General features: G+C 39.5%; 1 protein-coding gene across 3 annotated transcripts in view; it reads right to left on the bottom strand.

Moving 5' to 3' along the window:
• Nucleotides 1-19,293, bottom strand: part of CD96 (CD96 molecule) — a 99,708-nt gene that overhangs the window by 11,308 nt on the left and 69,107 nt on the right. For all 3 annotated transcript variants that reach the window (XM_011222500.3, XM_019797620.2, XM_011222502.3), the window contains 2 exons: nt 6,025-6,093; nt 5,441-5,512 (listed from right to left, as the gene is read on the bottom strand). In XM_011222500.3, the coding sequence (XP_011220802.2) occupies nt 5,441-5,512; nt 6,025-6,093 (141 nt within the window). The remainder of the gene's footprint in view (nt 1-5,440; nt 5,513-6,024; nt 6,094-19,293) is intronic.

Genomic DNA, 19,293 nt, shown 5'->3' with positions numbered 1-19,293 from the left:
GGGCAGGGCCCAAGGTTGCTGTAGGTTCCGGTGTTGCTATGTCCCCCTAACTGACTCTCAGTTCCTCAACTCCAGCCTCTCCAACTGCTCTGCCTATGGAACGTAGACGGGGTTGCCATGAAATTATGAGGCACAGCTACCAAGAGCTTGAGAAGAACCAACTAGGACCAGGGACAGGGTAAACAACGCAATTGCAAGATTTACGAAGAAGAGTACATAAATTTTGAAGAATAAGGAATGTATGGTCAAAGAACAAAATAAAGACCCTACGAGCGGTCTTTAAGAGGTACTATGAGGCCCAGGTGTGTGTGTGTGTGCGCGCACGTGGGCGCAAGTGTGCACACATGCAGGGGCACATGTGGTGAGGTAATGATAAGCTTGTTGATTTTGGTAATGGGGCAAATTACAGGCATGGGGCCTATGGAGACTCACATCATTTTTCTGCTTGTCTAACTTTGCCAGATTGACTGATTTCAATGTGGCTTTGGGCTCCACTGGACCAATGGATGGCAGGGAAAAACAGAAAGAAAAAAGTAATTAAGTTTCACTTTTCTGCTCCACGGCCAGATCACCTAAGTGTCAGGATGAAAATATCCCAGGATGTTATTAACCTATAACCTGGGGTATTTAGATGGTCAGATTTGGTATCCCCATTTCATAGAGTATATTAAAACATATACTTATAAATTTAGTGTAAATGCAATGCACCCAAAATCTTCTAGTGAGATCCAAATATATGTAAGATACAAAATGCATGTATAAGCAAATATCCCATTAGAATGTGCTCACAAATAGCAAGAGCTTTAGAAACACTGCTAGTGGGTTTATCTCACCAGAAATCCATCCATTATCATTCTTTTTCTGCCTGGGAACATTTCATAAATCTATTGAAATAAACATACTGGAAGGAAAAAAAAATCTCATTACCCATGCTTGTCACGTATCTTGCCAAATGCATCATCTAATATTGGATGTCACATTACAGTCCAATCCAACGAGAAGAAACATGTTTCAAAAATAGTTTGGGAGTGAGCAATCAATATTAACTTGTTGGATCCTAATGTGTTTTTTTGTGAATGATTATAAATAGAACAACTCATGGTAGGGAATTTTCTTCTCTAAGCTTATGGATAAAAATGGCAACTAGTAAACAAGATATTCTTATTTGCATAAGTAAGAATGAGAGTTTTCACGGGGAGGAAAATTCTGTTTGTTGGGTTTTGGAGTCCCTTCCTAGATTTTACAATTTCTAAGGCTATTTCATCGTAAGAATGATAAAGAGATGTCTGAGGATAAATGAAGTTTTCAAGTGGGGAAGGACAGAAGACACGAGGAATTGCAATTGTTCATTTCATTATAAAATCTACTAAAAAGACCAAGAATATACTTGTGTAAAGTATAAAGCACTTCCATGCAAGACCTTTCAGTTTTCCAGTTTCTGGGGCAGAAAATATTTTGGGTAGCCTCTATGCTTCATAATGATATGATGCTTGGGATGAACAGGATTTCTCTTTTATTCCGGGCACACATAATATTATAATAACAATGTAAATAAAGCAAACAAAAAGTTCAAAAATTCCATTTAAGCAGATCATTTCTTTTCACTGTGTATGTTTGTGTTTTCTTCCTTGTCCTTGTCCATAGGTACACATATTCTTTCAATCATTCAAGAAATATTTGCTGAGCACCTACTGTATGGCTGTCACTGCTATAGACATTATCATACCACAGTGAGCAAGACAAGAGGAGGTTTGGTTCCCTGTTCTTGTGTATCTTACATTTCAGTATAATTTCGACAAAAAATCAAATAAATAAAATAAAGGAAATCATCAGACTCCAATACATCAGCATTATGCTGAGAATGAAAATATGGGATAATTTATATATGATCATAGTATAAATTTAAATTGCAGTTCAGCTTTATCCTATAATATTGTCAATAATCTTTTATTTTTTATTTTTTAGAAGAATTTATTCATTTATTTGAGAGAGAGAGAGAGAGAGGTGGGATGAGCAAAGGGAAAGGGACAGCAGATTCCACACTGATCACGGAGCCTAGCATAGGGCTGGATCTCACAACCCTGAGATCATGACCTGAGCTGAAATCAAGAGTTGGATGCTTAACTGACAGAGCCATTCAGGTGCCCCTCCAATAATCTTTTATCACCATTGCTACATAATTTCCCTCTATAACCAACAACACAGAATCATTTATCTACTCAGCAATATTTGTTGAGCACCAGCTATATGCTAGGCATCACCTTAGGCACTGGGGATACAGGTAAGCAACAACAAAAAAGATATGGAACTTAACTTGTATTAAACCACTGAGAATAAAGGATGACAAACTAGTGTAGGTAAAGGAGAGTTTCAGCATAGTTCATTACAAACTCAATTTTATAAGATAAATGTTAGTCTACTAAGTATGGACTTTCATCCCCGGTCTAACTAATATTTTTATTTTCAATTTATATCTGATGGGTGAAAATGTTCTAGCTAGTGCCCTTGTCTATACAATAAGATACACTGGCTAGCTTAGTACATTAGGGCTGTTGTTTGGATTGACTTCATAATATTACATTGAATTATTATCTCATCCTATTTTACATTCTCTTATTATTGGATATACTTTTCTTTAACACCCTCTCACCCCCACTCTTACACACAGATTGTTGGATTACTGTGAGTAACATTATATCTTCTCCCTGGCTCATCCCTTGTATGCCCATTCCAAAGCAAATGCTGTTCTGAATGTGTCTATTATTCACTTACTTATATAGTTTTTAAGCTTTTATTTCATATTATGCCTAAGCCATATGGTGTTTGGTTGTACTTGTTTTAATAATTTATCTAAAAATATCATTCCGGGGTGCCTGTGTGGCTCAGTCATTTGGGTGTCTGGCTTTCAGAGGAGCCCCATGTTGGGCTCCTCTCTCAGTGCAGGGTCTGCTTGAGATTCTCTCTTCTTCTCCCTCTGCTCCTCCCCCCTGCTTGTGCTCTTTCTCTAAATAAATAAACAAAATCTTAAAAAAAATATATATATATCATTCCATATATTGTCACCTGGCATTTACTTTTCTGACTCAACACAATGTTATTAAGATCCACTCATGCTGTTGTATGTGGCTGTCATTCACTCATTTCTCATTGTTCTATAATATTTTATATATGACTATGCAAGAAATTATCTATCTATTCTCTTGGCTATGATGATTAGGTTATTTACAATTTTTGCGATTATGAATAGCGTTTTCCCCTGACATTGTGTGCGCTTCTCCTGGATACATGTACTAGTGTGTATGTAGGGGGGGTGGAGTATATATCTAGGAGTGGAACTGTTGGGTTGTAGGGTATGAAATTGTTGAGTTGTAGGGTATGGCATGGCTTTAAAACACCATGTCAAAATGGTGGAAAATGACGGTACCAACTTGTGCTTTCACCAGCAACATATAAAAAATTATACTGATCTATGTCCTGACATTTGACAATTCCAGATTTGTTAATTTTTGCCTATTGATTATATGTGACATGGTTATCTGATTCTCATCTTCGTTTGCATTTCCTGATTGCCAGAGAGGCTAAGCATCTCTTTGGTTGTTTTCTAGCCACTGCATTACATCTTTTGTGATGTGCCTCTCTGCTCATTTTCTAATGTTTTTATATTTTTAAAAATTGATTTGTAGCGTTCTTTATATACTCTTGGTAGAAACTTTTGATTTCTTGTCAATTATATATTTCTGATCATTTTTCAATTACATATGTTGCAAATATCTTCTCCCACACTATAGCTTGCCCTCTTTTTTTTTTTTTTTTACTTTTGCTAAGGTGTCTTTTTTTTTTTTAAAGATTTTATTTATTTATTTATTTGAGAGAGAGAGAGAGACTGAGAGAGAGGGCATGAGCAGGGCAGAGGGAGAGCGACAAGCAGACTTCCTGCTGAGCAGGGAGCCTGATGTGGGGCTCAATCCCAGGACCTGGGATCATGACCTGGGCTGAAGGCATATGTTTAACCAACTGAGCCACCCAGGTGCTCCTAAGGTGTCTTTTGATAGAAAGAATTTTCTTAACTTTATGGTATTCTAATGTTTCCATCATTTTTACAGTTAGTGCTTTATTTCTCTTCTTTAAGCCCTTCCTTACCCCAAAGCCAGCAAGAAATTCACCTTTATTTTATTACATGCTTTAATGTTTTGCTTTTGACATAAAGATCTCATACTCTATGGAACCTATTTTTATGTAATGTGCATGACAGCCATACATTTTAAAATTTTTTAAAATAAATCGTCAAGTTTTGCAGATCCACTTGCTGCCACCTCCTGTTTCCACGGGAAGCTGCCACGACACCCCTGGCATCTAAGCTTATTTGTGGCTCTCTGGCTGTGCTCTCACTTCTAACACTTCCCGTTTCATCTCTCGTATTTGGGTACTGGATTCACAGGTGTCGGTTATATTATTAACGTATTTGTTAAAAGAAATATGTTAAATTAAATTATAGAGGGTCATACACAAACGGTCAAAGTGTGTCATGAATTAAGGATTATGATTAATCCAGACCCGTGAACCTGAGGTCCACAAAGGAGATAAAATAAATAACTAATGGGACAAAGAGCAATATTATACACGTTCCTCTTTGCTCTTTGATTTATTTCCTGAGGACACGTTCCCAGCAGTGAGATGACTGAGCCAGCGGGTATAAAAGACTTTTAGAGGCTTTAAATGTATAACTTAAATGCTTTCCTAAAAGAGACATACATATTTACTCTTTGTGGCCAAGGGTCTAGCAGTTACACCCAGGGCTCTTTGCACCAGTGGCATCCGGGCTCTTTGCTTCAGCCACATCCCTTGCCACTTCCCTACCACGCAGATCTCCGTCTTGTGCCACTAGGAGGCAGTATACTTCCTCTTCAGAGCCTGTCGATACCAGCTGAAGCAGCATCGGGACACGCTGCTGCTGGGGGGCCAGATTCAATGGCCAAACCATTTCTGTGCCTTACGCTGGGCTCTGTCTTCTCACTGCTTTCAGTGATACGTGTGTATTCTGGCTAGTTCGCTCTTTCCTCAGATAGCCTCCTAGTCTGCTCCTTCATCTCTGAGACCTTTACTCAGATGTCACCTTCCTCAGGAAGGCTTTGCAAAACCGCCCTATTTAAAATGGCAACCCCCTCGCCCGCCTGATCCGCAACGTCTCCCTTCACTGCTTGCTTTATTCCCTATCACTCATCACCATTTGCCCGTCTCTCTTCCCCCAGAATTTGGAACTTAGATCTCTTTTGTTCACAGATGTATCCCCGGCAACTACAACAATGCTTTAAACACAGTTGATGTTTTGTAAGTATTTGTTAATATGACTATGAGCAGAGCACGTCGTAGTTGTTCATTATATGTGTTGGATGAATTAATGAGGCCCAGAAGACCCCAAGGGACTCACAGTTACACTTACGGTTTTTGGTGTCTTGCGCGCCGGAGGTCCAGGAGTAGTTGAAGCCTTGGGTAGTCACAGTGGAATTGCTGGCTGAAAGACAAAATTCTCAGAATCCACCCTTTTTATACAGTTATAATTTAACTTTACTTTGATGTGCTGAATTTTTAATCTATGTGACTTCGGGGAAATCTGAAATTGAAAATATGCTTTCCTACACAGGAACACAGCTGGCATATTAAGCAATAGCTCTGTAGTTTATGTTTAATGCCAGCTTGCCACTGATTTTCTTTTTCTGTTCTTGTCGCCAACTCAGATCACTGGGAGTACTGTCAAGACTACTTTACCGTTATCTTAAAATTCCACGAGAAATGAAAAGTATGGTATAATAATTCACCAACCCATATTTTAAAGATTACAATGATTGCTACATCAATGTATAGCCACCATTTAGATTACAATTTGCCACAGAGCAACTCAAAACCAAAATATCAACATAAATGAAAAACATAGCCTTTTGCCCAAACCCCAACATTGTCATAGCTGTACTAAAACTTGTGTTTTGTTTCTTTTCAGTCACATAAGGAAAGCCCTGCTATACTCACTTTGGAGGGTGGTATTTGGAGTCAAGGTACTGACATCTCCAAGGGCTGTGGATGATACAGTTGGATATCCTATTTTGAAAACAAAATTCCCAAATTGTTGTAGATGTTTACATTCCCATGTTTAATATGCTGCTGTAACTAACAAGGGTGGCATGAAGAGCATGGAATATTAGAGAAGGAAAGAACCTTAGTGGATACATGATCTAATGGCTTCATTCTATCAACTATGAACTGAGTCCTAAAGGCATATGCTTGTGGCTACATACCCAATATTCAATATCATTTATATGATATTAACCTAATTCTCCTAATTTCGATTGTATTACATTCACACTTTCAAAATATGTTGTTTTAGTGTCTACTGTGTGCCAGACTCTAGTCTACATGCAACAATGAAGACAAGGTCCTCATCCTCACGGAACTTACCTTGTAGTGAGTTTTCACAATTGTACATAACATTTTCACATGCTTAATATGGTTACTTAGCTACTTCAGTTCTCAGCTTTCAAAATCATCCCCATCTTTATAGTCCATCATTTCCCATTCTTCTCTCTCTTTTCCTCAAAATGAAAGACTAATTCATATTCATTTGTAAATATCTCCAGGAATGATAGCAAGGGAGATTGAAAAATAAAAATACCCAATACACTCCACTGAAAACATGGTCATATCTCTTGGAAAACAAATAGATTTAAGGTAGCTTCCATAAACACTCAATTCAAGAAGATAACAGAAGTAGATAGAAAGGGAAACTAAAGGCAAGGAAAATAGAGCTAGAAAATGTTTATCCCTGTCAAAACCTGGGTGGGGATAGTACACAAAATGCATTTCTTGATGTCATGTACTCTTAATAGAAATGGGTCCCACATTTAGTCAGGACTTTCTAGTAATGATGCTAAGAAATAAAGAGTATATGTTATGCCACTAATGGCTATCATAGGCTAAAAACAGTTTTCAAGAGAAACACAACTCTTTTTATTGTGATTAAAAACAAATTTCTCCCCCATATTTTTTTCAAAAAAAATTTTTTTAGATTTTATTTATTTATTTATTTGAGAGACAGCAAGCACGAGCAGGGGAGAGGGGCAGAGGGAGAGGGAGAAGCAGGCTCTCCGCTGAGCAGGGAGTCCAATGTGGGGCTCGATCCCAGGACTCTGGGATCATGACCTGAGCTGAAGGCAGACATTTGACCGACTGAGCCATCCAGGTGCCCCTTCTCCAGTCTTTTAAAAAAGACTACTATAAACTGTGTCTAATATTCTTAACAATATCCTTATAGTATGACAGTCAGGATGCTCATTCACTTGTAAGCTCGAGTTAGTGATGAATGTCATCCCACCCTCCCAGGCACCTCAGTTCTGGGAAATGACACACTTACATAAAAAAACACGGATAATCAAATCTCTGAAAAAAATATGTAGGATACATAAGTAAATTGGCATCATGGTTTATGCATCTATAAATGATTTACAGAAATGATCAACAATAATCATTTTGCAATGCAGGCTGCTAATGGACACTAACAGACACACTCTACCCGAGCTCCAGGAAGGTAGTCAGACACTGGGAGATGGGTTAGAGGCTGCCTCAGATGGCGTTGTATGAGGAACTAAAATGGGCAACCAGCATCAGATAAAATATTTTAAATACTGAATGTGCACATTTTCATTTATCCAACAAATACTTATTGAGTGCTCAGTGTGTACGAGAATTAGGGATGAAGTGAAAAGAGAAATACTGCTCTTGCCCCCACAGTTTAGTGAGAATATAGGTCAGTGTGTCAGAGTATCAGCTGGTCACCAAACCCCCACAGTTTAGTGAGAATATAGGTCAGTGTGTCAGAGTATCAGCTGGTCACTAAACCCCTACAAAATTTTTGTACAGATGAACTCTATCGCTTAGCCTCCTGTGTGGTTGGTTAGGTGTGGCCGTGTACTAAGTCTTAGCCAATGGAACATGAGTGGGAGTGATGGCTGTCATTTCAAGAGCTGATGTATAAAACCTTCCATGTAAGATCCTCCATGATCTTCCCTCATGTGGTATCAGATATTATGATGCAGGGGGACTCAGAAGTCACAACTTAAAGGTGACAGACATGCTAGAAGCCTGGGTTCTTGAATGACTGTGTGGAACAGAACACCAGCCACTGGATCACAACGTGAATTTGAATTTTATTTCTCTCATGGAGATGGCTCTATCTTTGTCCTTACCTGCAGCAATTCCTTCAGTAACCTGTTTTATTTTATGTATTTATTTTTCAAGTTTTATTTAAATTCCAGTTAGTTAACATATAGTGTCATACTGGTTTCAGGAGTAGAATTTATAGTGATTCATCACTTACCTATAACACCCAGTGTTGAACACGACAAGTGACCTCCTTAATACCCATCACCCATTTAGCCCATCCCCCAACCCACATCCCTCCAGCAACCCTCAGTTTGTTTTCTATAGTTAAGAGTCTCTTACAGTTTGTTTCCCAACCGTCTCTTTCTTCCCCTTTCCATATGTTCACCTGCTTTGTTTCTTAAAGTCCACATATGAGTGAAAGCATATGGTAATTATCTTTCTCTGACTGACTTACTCAGCTTAGCATAATACACTCTAGTTCCATCCACATCGTTGCAAAGTCCGCTCTCACCATTGCTATTTAACACAGCCTCAGCAGTCATACAACAAAAAGAAAGAAAAGGCATCCAAACTGGCAAGGAAGAAGTCAAACTTTCACTATGTGCAGACATGATACTCCATGTAGAAAACCCAAAAGACTCCACCAAAAAATTGCTAGACCTAATACATGTATTTGGCAAAGTTGCAGGATGTAAACACACAGAAATCTGTCGCATTTCTCGATGCCAATAATGAAGCATCAGTAACCAACTTTAAAATTTTTGTATTGTTATGTATTTTTAAAGTTACCTCATATCTTTTTAAAAATAAGGTAATGTAAAAAATGCACTGAGGGATAGAATGACTAGTCATCAGTAATCTTTGGATACTGAGAGATATGATGTGTTTCACCTAATTAGTAGAGTAAGAAGAGGTGAGAGAAGAGAGGGGAGGGGAAAGAGAAGAAAGACTCTATCCAGGTTTTAAAAGATTCTCAGAAGGATGAGAATGATCCATTTACTCTGGGACTCAATTCTTCACACAGGAGAGAGTGAAGCTTTCATTGTTGGTTAACAGTCTCTTAGCTCACCTCCCATGGATGAGCTAGCTTCCTTCCTCCCTCCCTTTCTTCCTTCATTCCTTCCTCCCTCCCTTCTCCCTTCTCCTCCCCTCCCTCCTCCCTCCCTCCCATGCTGAGAACCGATCTCCACAAAATTAATTCACTGAGCGATTTAATAAGTAAAAGCAGAAAGGAATGGTTTTAAAGTAGTGATGGGATAACAATGGTGAGAATAATGATAAAGAAAAAGAGCTAAGAGGTAATCATCAGAGAACTTTGTATTTATTTGTAGGCAATATTACTGTTACCTAGAAATCTCAGTCTAAAAAGCAACTGCCAGTAACCTTTTAAAATACCTCTTACTTAACAAGCAATGGACATTTTCCCCAGCCAGTCCAATTGCCCAAACTGACCATTAGCGCCATGTGATTTAACTCTGTCAGGAATCAGTGGAGTCCTGATGAAGTATGATAACTTGACTAAGAATTTCATTTGTATTAAAACGACTGATTAAATTTCTTTTCTGGAGAATCAGAAGCTAAGGTGACAAAAATCCTTGCTTACTTGTTTACTGCAGGGAAGGAGAATTCATTCATTCAATTCCATCTAATGTGTTGTTCTTGGACCACATGGGAGGAGGAACAGTGACTGTCCCAGCCTCACAGGTTGCCTTGATCTCTGTGGTACTGTGCCTCTTAAATGGCATAGACATCAGTGCTGCTCTATGCTTCCTCTCATAGGCCTGTGGAGTACTGAGGGCTGAATGTGTGCCAATAAGCTTCTGGAAACAAAAGGATCAATGGTGCCCCATCAATATCCCCATGGAATCCAAGCTCACTGCAGTCTTCTTGGTCTCCAGCTGAATCTTATTTGGGTCTTGGCCTGAGGGTCTGTACCAGGTTGCACAGGCTATTGAGAAAATGGTCCCTTGACTACGAGACCTTGTTCTCATGTGCAAGTCAGCACTAAAGCCATTTAGAAAACTATCTATTTCTTTAGGTGAATTAAATCCCATCCACTCCTCTTGGCTTTACACTATGCTTCAAGGTTAAGGTTCCTGGGCATTACATGACCTGACCTCTAACAATCTCCACATTGTTATCTCTTGCTACTCCCTTCCTATGTTCTTTCATTTATTGACCCAGCATTTGGGAGCCTCTATCTTCCAGGCGCTGTGTTTCGCACTGGGGGCACAATGATCATCTCCCCTGGAATTGAAATTCATAGACAATATGGACATCAACCAGAGAATCACAGAAACCAATCCAAATATGAGAACACATGAAAGAGGGAATGGCTTACTCAGAGTCCCAGGAAGGCTTCCCTGAGGAATGGGGTGGGGAGGGTGAGGGCAGGGGAGGGGAGGGGAGGTGGGAGCATCCAGGCAGAGGACTCCTTGCAAAGGCCCAGTGGGTGGTCTCATACACTGTTGGTAACAGCAACGTGTGGTATGTGTTTATTCAGGGCTGGGCCTTTGTAAGCCCTAAGCGAGGGTTTGTTCTGTGTTTGAATTGAACTAAGTATGGGATTGCAAGGCGATAATTGTCACAGGGCACAGTCATGGCCCCAGCAGCGGGAGACAGTGATCAAACTGTGGCATACCAGTAGCAGGAACACTGCTTCTTCCTCGGGGATGGTGTGTGTGTGTGTGTTTAAGATTTTATTTATTTATTTGTCAGAGAGAGAGAGAGAGCGCGCGTGAGCACAAGCAGGGGGAGTGGGAAGCAGAGGGAGAAGCAGGCTCCCTGCTGAGCAAGGAGCCCGATGATGATGCGGGGACTTGAGGCCAGGACCATCATGACCTGAGCTAAAGGCAGATGCTTAACCGACTAAGTCACCCAGGCGCCCCTGTGGTTTTTGTTTTCAAAAGAAGTCTCTTCCTAGAGCCTGACCTGGAGATCTGTAACTAGAAGAGGACATAGTTGGCTGTCTTTTGACATCAAATAGAGCATTTTAAAAGGATTATATTTATATTCCTCTTAGCCAAGTCTTTGAGATTCGTAGTGATCATCATACTTCAGCATGCGAAGAAGGCAGCTTGTGTTTTGTGTTTTCTGTTTCAAGGTTATATTTACATTTACAATACAGCAAAGCCTCTTCAGTTAGTTCTGTATTATGACACGCTGTGTAGGCGACTAATATGCCAAACCCAGTGACAAAGACTTGCTTGCTTTGTCTGCTGGTTGCTTATTTGTTCTTCAGTCTGAATGCTTATTGTTATTAAACCTTGCAAGCATCCAGAGATACATAATAATGACCCACGTTTCCAGGAAAGAAGAAGGGGGTTAGAAGAAAACACTACTTTGTACAAAATGTCTTGCTTCTATTAACTTGAAAACTGCCATGAGGTTAGATGAGAAGTTTCAAAACTTTCCTAGCCTATTTCTATTTCAACTTAAAAATTTTTTCACTAAAATTAAAAATTACCCTTTTAAATTACCACTAGAAATTCAATTAAGCCAGAAGACAGCTCTGTTCAGCTCTGAGTTAAATGGAGGAGACAGAAACATGTTCTCTAAGAGTTAAGTCTGGTTGGCTTCTCATGACATTATGAAGCAGAATGACATTATGGAATCTTCACCTGGACTCCTGCCATGTTCCTGTTGACTGTCCTTCTCACCAGAGAACGGAGACAGAGAGCAGTGCTGGAGGTTTCATGGTGGGGCAGGGAGGGTTAATTTGGGAGAAATACTGAAATATTTTCCAAACAACTAAAATTTTGAAGATCATTTCATATGAACCTACTCTGTACCAAATGAAAGAGTCGTGAGGTGAGGTAAGTAGAGGATAAAGGATGAAATGGTCATTTAAAAAAAGAAATATTGATTTGGTCATTGGTTCCTCCTTTAAGGAATTAAAAAATACAAGTAAAGGTCTTGACTTAGTTGGAGATTAGTTTTGTTTGCTGGACTTCTTTTGATCATGGCATGCCTTCTCAGACTGGCCTGCGTGGATCCTAGCTTGATTCTTGTTCTTTATGCATTTTCATATTTGATAATCATAATAACTATATGGACTAGATAATACTCACTCCTGGTTTGTGAGATAAGCAAACAGTAGTAGAGAGGTAAAATGACTTGCCCAGGTTGCACAGCCAGTAGGTGGCAGAGACAGGACCTGAACTCAAGCCTGTCTGACACCAGAGACTATATTCATTCCGCTCTCGTCGTCTTCTAAAGTATAGTTAGCTTTGCTACAGAAGCAGAGTGTAGCTCTGGAATTCAGTCGTGGTCTCCAGCACACAACCACCAGAATCCCTGAGAGCCTCTGCCTCTGCCCCTCTCAGCCTCCCATCCTAAGACTGCCCAGTCTTCAAGCCCTGGTCAAACACCGGTTTCTTCAGGGAGCCTTCCTCGGCTCTCCCTGAAGCCTTCCTTTGTTAATCAATCCTTCCTTTGTGCTTGAAAAAATACCCTTAACCCCCAGAATATTTACTGAGCTCTCAATACTTACTGACAAAATATTTACAGAAAAATATCCTTAACCCCCAAAATATTTACTGATTTATGAATCTTAGGGACAACCATGTGTTATCATTGTTCCAGGCGATAGAGATACATTAGTGGACAAATCAGACCTCCAAAAATGCCCTTATGGGATTCAGTTTCTTGTGGGGAGAAGCCAAACTAGTGCATCATACAAGATGTTAACAAATGTTGTGTGGAAAAATAAAACAGGGCAAAGGGACAGGAAGTGAAACAGAGGATGCTACAGTTTTAAATTAGCCCCATGGAGAAGATGACATTTGAACAAAGATTGTGAAATGAGAGTGTGAGCCATGTGGACTTGTGGGGAAAGAATTTTCCAGGCAGAGGGAAGAAGTAAAAAGGCCCTGGGGTGGAGGCAGCGCTGGCATGCTGAGGGAACAGTGAGGAGGCCAATTTGGATGAAGCAAAGTGAGAGAAAAGGAGAGTAGAAAAGTGGAAATAGAAGAAATTGGATATAACATGAGAACTTTCAGGCTAACTTTGTAGATGTTTGCCCTTCCTCACCACCCTTGTTTTTCTTCCACTCACATGACCATGATCCTGGTGGGTTTTATTTATATCAGTATCCATCGCAAGTAGAAGTAGACGCATAATTATAAGACTAGATTATTTGTTTTTATTAAAACACACACACACACAAACACACACACACACACACACACAATTTAGATAGACTGGTTAATTAATCAACCACTGTATTTCCTACCTTAGGTTCCTACCATGTTCCAAAGGGATTTAAGGGGACAAATAATACCGTGTAACATTTTCACACTTACGAACCAGCTACTTTATTAGGTGTTTTCCATGTAGTCCCTTCTGTTGCTGTTAATAATTCACTGAGGAAGGAACTACCCATACTAATGTTCTTCCTTTTCTTCCTTCTCTTGTTTCCCCCCATTTTCTTCAAGGACCCTCACCTCTGGCCATGCTTTTAGAACTCTTTATTATTTGCCAGTCTACCTCACCGTTGCCAAGAGCTACAGCTTTCTGTGCGTCATCTCAGTGGGTAAGCCATCACCTCATCATGGTTGCTCATTTTCACAAAATTATTTTATTTAGTGACTTATTTTAATTTTTTATCATTTATTTTTTTTCACTGTGATAAGTGATGATAAACCCCATCATCTATTTCACGCACTTCCACCACCCACCTCCCCTCTGGTGATCATCGGTTTGCTCTCTATAGTTAACAGTCTGTTTCTTGGTTTGCCTCTCTCCATTGTTGCCTTTGCTTATTTGTTTTGTTTCTTAAATTCCACATATGAGTGAGATCATACGGAATTTTCTTTCTTTGACTGACCTGTTTCGCTCAACATTACACTCTCTAGCTTCCATACAGTTTTCCACAATAGCTGCACCAATTTGCATTCCCGCCAACAATGTTTCTTGGGTTTTTGATTTTAGCTATTCTGACAGGTATGAGGTGATATCTCATTGAAAGTTTTGATTTAAGTTTCCCTCATGATGAGTCATGTTGAACATCTTTTTATGTGTCTGTTGGCCATCTATGTCTTCTTTGGAGAAATCTCTGTTCATGTCTTCTGCCTATTTCTAATTGGATTATTTGTTTTTTTGGTATTGAGTTGTATCAGTTCTTTATATATTTTGGAATCTAACCATTTATCAGATACATCATTTGCAAGTATGTTCTTCCATTCAGTAGGTTGCTTTTAGTTTTGTTGACTGTTTCCTTTGCTGTGCAGAAGCTTTTTATTTTGATGAAGTATCAATAGTTTATCTTTGCTTTTATTTCCCTTGCCTCAGGATTTTATTTTTTAAATAAAAAGTGTCTATATTTAAGGGGTACAACATAATTCGATATACACATCCATAGTGAAATGATTAGTACAGTCAGCTAATTAACATATCCCTCCTCACATAGTTACCATTTGTTTTTTTTTGTATAATGAGAGCACCTAAAATCTACTCTTAGGAAATTTTCAATATTCAATACTGTATTACCTTAGTCATCACGCTATACATTATATCTCCAGACTTATCAATCTTACGCTTTGACCAACATCTTCCCATTTTCCCACTCCCCACCCCAATAACTAGTGTTCTACTCTTTGCGTCCATGTATTTCACTCTTTTAAATTCTACTTATAAGTGAGATGCAGGTTTCTTTTTCTGTGTCTGGCTTATTTCACTTAGTATAATGTTGTCCAGGTTCATCCACATTGTTTCAAATGGCAAAATCTCTTTCTTTTTTTAGGCTGATTTACACACACACACACACACACACACACACACACACACACACACACACACACACTTTCTTTATCCATTCATCTGTCAATGGAAGTTTAGGTTGTTTCCCTATCTCTTAGATGCAACTGATTTTCTCTTCTTTGTGTATATACCCAGAAGAGAGATTATTGGGTCATATAGTATTCTATTTTTACTTTTTTGGTGAACCTCAAAAACTGTTTTCCATAATGTTTTTCATATTGTTTTCCATAATGGTTGCACAAATTTACATTCTCACCAAGAGTGACAAGAGTTCTCCTTCCTCCATATCCTTGCCAACACGTTTTATCTTTTATTTTTTTTTGGTAAAAGCCATCCTACAAGGTGGGAGGTGATATCTCATTGTGGTTATGATATGCATTGCCCTAATGATTAGTGATGTTGAAGACCTTTTCATGTACTTGATGGCTATTTGTCTTTTTTGGAAAAATGTCTAGTTAGGTCCTTTGCCCATTTTTAATGAGTTGTTTCTTGTTTTGCTATTGAGTTGAATGAGTTCCTTATATACTTTGGGTATCAACCCCTTATCAGATATATGACTTAAAAAATACTTTCTCCCAGTGTATAGGTTGCCTTTACATTTTGTTGTTTGTTTCCTTTGCTGCACAGAAATTTTTTAGTTTGATGTTGTACACTTGTGTTTGCTTTTGCTTTTGTTGCCTAGGCTTGGATGTCCTATCTAAAAACTCAATGCCAAGGCCAATGTCAAGAAGCTTCTCCCCTATGTGTTCTTCTAGGAGTTTTATAGTTTCAGGTCTTATGTTTAAGTCTTTACCCTATTTTGAGGAGATTTTTGTGTATGGCATAAGATACTTTCATTCTTCTGTATGCAGATATCCAGTTTTCCAAATACCATTTACTGAAGAGTCTATCCTTTTCCATTGTATATTCTTGGCATCCTTGTTAAATACTAGTTGACCATATATGCTTAAGTTTATTTCTGGGTGCTCTATTCTGTTCTGTTGCTCTGTCTGTATGTATGCCAGAACCATACTGTTTTGATTACTACAGCTTTGTAGTATAGTGAGAAACCAGGAAGTGTGATGCCTCCAACTCTGTTTTCTCTCAAGATTGCTTTGGCTACATGGCGTCTTTTGTCACTATAAATTTTAGGATTGTTTTTCTATTTCTGTGAAAAAATGCCACTGGAATTTTGATAGGGACTGCACTAAATCTGTGTATCACTTTGAGTAGCACAGACAATTTAACGGTATTAATTCTTCCAATCCATGAACATCAGATGTCTTTCCACTTGTTTGTGTCTCCTTTAGATTCTTTCACCAAGGTTTTTGGTTTTCAGTGTACAGGTCTTTCACCTCCTCACTTAAATTTATTCTTAACTATTTTAGTCTTTTTTGATGCTATTATAAATGGGATTGTTTTCTGATTTCCTTTTTGGATAGATCACTGTTGGTCTCACTGAATTTCTTTTAAAAGCTGAATTTTAATGGATAACACAGAACAGAATTTTCAAATGGAGCTCTTTGTACCTTTGTTTTAGATGAGGTTCCAAAGGCTAAGAATGATATTATAGGGCAAGTCGTCCTCACTTCTAAAGCAGAGTCCTAGACCACCTATGAAGGGCATGTGGAGTGGGTTCCATTAACTCTGGTCCATCATCAACCTCAAGACTATGTAGGGGGCAGAAGGGCCCCAGGTGAGGATTTTTAAAACAGAGTTGTCAGGGTGCTATGAGTCTGGTCCCCTCTCATGGTGGGGGGCAAAGGAGGGGGTTAAAGAAGAATCTGCCCCTATACCTTTGTCCATGTGAAGTGTGGTTTCAAAAGAACCACTCAGAGCTGTTGGCCTATGTGTCCTGGAGTTTGGGGTGAAGAGGACCAGTGCCTGACTCAAGCTGAAGAGGCTACGTCGGGAGCCTATGCTTGACTAGTAGTGTTGAATGGGCATAGAGAAGAGAGACATGGCCATGTTGGAGAAGAAGAGAACTTCCCCCAAATAGGAGGCCAAGGTGCATGTTTTCCCAGACAAAAGAGGATGCCATGAAAAGAAATCTCACCCAGGAAGAATATCTGCAGGAACAAAAAGCTCCTAAGAGGACAGACCTCCAGAAGTTCATGGGCAGTAGGGGGATAATAGACATAAGATTGGAGGAGAGGCATGGCCTGCACCAAGGGGACAATAGCCACGGGCCAGTCATAGACTTCTGAGAAATCTGCCAGAGTGTCCCATGAGGTCAAGATGGCACATTTTTTATTCTCCCCATTTAGAGGACACTTAGGTCAGATTACAGTCAGCCGGACAAGGAAGGTCTTTTCTTACCTACCTCTCTCCTCTTTTCCACATGATATGACCCCAAAAGAGAGGTCCAAACCAACAACCAGGAGTGGAGGAAAGGATTGAGCCGGGAAATCACAGACATTTCTTCCACCCCCCCCAAGGACATAAAGCACACAACCTCACATCCCAGGCTTCTGCAGCTGGGGTACACCCACATGTGGTGGGCAGGCGAGGGGGGGACGTTCTGGATCAAATTAACTTTTGCAAGTTTTGACATTACATTTGACAAGCCTTCTAAATTATTGACACAAGTCCATTCTTGAATCTGAAAGGGACCAGACAACATTTATTATATGAAAATCACCAAAAAAAAGCCTTCAGAGTCTAAGGAGAAATTATTCAAGAGAGCTCATTTGGACAGGGAATAATGGGGAAAAGAACATTCTTTCTTTGCTAATGTACCCAGTTCAGCTTATTTATTCAATTAAACATAAAGGTAAAAGCTATTTGTAAGTTCAGACTGCTGCTGTCAGAGTGATCTGGTTTGTCAAGCTCAATTGTTCAAGACTTTGCCTTATTTCTAAGTAAAACTGAACCTGAAAATTTAATGTATTTTTTCAAATAGTAATATTTTTACTTGACCTTCCACCTCTTGACATGGTGTCTAGCCACACAGCCACCTAGCTTCCTTGGTGACTGTGTAGATTGTACTCCATCAGTTCACCTGCAGCTCAAAGAGCCTTTAACGACTAACTGGAGCCCCGCAGTTACAAAAATAGAGGCCATCCACTGCATCTAAACACATCTGTGCGGCTTCATCAACCCCTGATGTCAGGATTAAGAGGATACTGACCTTCGGACCAGCATAAAGGAAATATATGGTGTGAAATCTTGATCTCTGCGCAAGATTGTTTGCCTAGAGGAGGCAGATGATTTGAGGAGCATGTGCTCACTGAATGGCTAAGACAATGTGTATTGCTGGATTACTGGTCTAGAAAGGCTTTCCAGGACTCTTCTCCCTCCCCGGGGGAAATGACAGTAAGCAGGACAGAGCTCGTCACATGTCACGCGGTGTGTTAATAGACATTCGGTAATTTACGAAATGAATGCAAGAATAGGCCATCCAATAGATTTTTTTCCCCAGAGCTACCTTGTTCCAGAGAGGAAGACTGGATAAACAAATACTCAAAGTAAACTAGTCATCAAGAAAGCTGGTGACAGGTATGGAAAAAAAAATGAGAAATTCTTTAACTACCTGCAACATTGCCCCAGGTGCAAGGTGTTTGGCAAGATGCAATGACCAGAATTTCCCAGGATTAAAGGGAGAGTGCTGGAGTTTTGTATGGATTCTGTACATATCCCTGGGCAATGAGATTATATTATAATAATGTTGAGAAGGGAGAGGGTGATGAATGGAGGAGGGCTTTTTCCCCATCTAATTTCTGTCTGAGGAAATGTTAGCCCCACTTCTGGAGGCTGCATTTTGCAGAAAACACTGGTCCAGAGAAAAGAGAGATTAATACAGGCAAAACTGCCATGTTGACCTTTTCATATCAGCTATGCCACCTTCACACAGGAATGCATTTATTTCGTGTCTAAAGACATTTATTAGGTACCCATCATGTACTGTCAGAGGCAGTAGGACTCAGGCTCTGAAGCTTGTCCGGGTTCCATCTTGGATCTTGCATTTTTTGCATGACTTTGGTTAAGTGATTTAACCTTTTTGTGCCTCAGTATCTTCATCTGTAAAATGGGGATAATAATAGTGCCTATAGCATTGTGGTGTTGGGGAATTAAATGAGATAATACATTTATAAGTTTAGAACGGAGCCAGGCACATGAGAAGCACTCAAATACTAACAAGTATTGTTAATATTATTGCTTAATACTATAATATAATCAAGGGAGTTGGTTAAAAATTTAGATAATTACTGGGGAAAAAAAGCTGGTGTGATAGTCTTCTAAAATGCTTTTATTTATCCCTCCTACCTAGGCAGACAACGCTGAGTCTTCTGTTGTAGTACTCTCCATTTCTTAGTTCAGACTGGCTTAGCTCAGACCCTTATCACTTAAATCACTTTCTATCTGCACCATTTGGTCTTCTTGCTCTCTATTCTGGCTGCTACC

This window comes from Ailuropoda melanoleuca, chromosome 1, assembly GCF_002007445.2.
Source record: "Ailuropoda melanoleuca isolate Jingjing chromosome 1, ASM200744v2, whole genome shotgun sequence".
Taxonomy (NCBI): Eukaryota; Metazoa; Chordata; class Mammalia; order Carnivora; family Ursidae; genus Ailuropoda; species Ailuropoda melanoleuca.
This window is presented reverse-complemented; position numbering and strand designations above follow the sequence as displayed.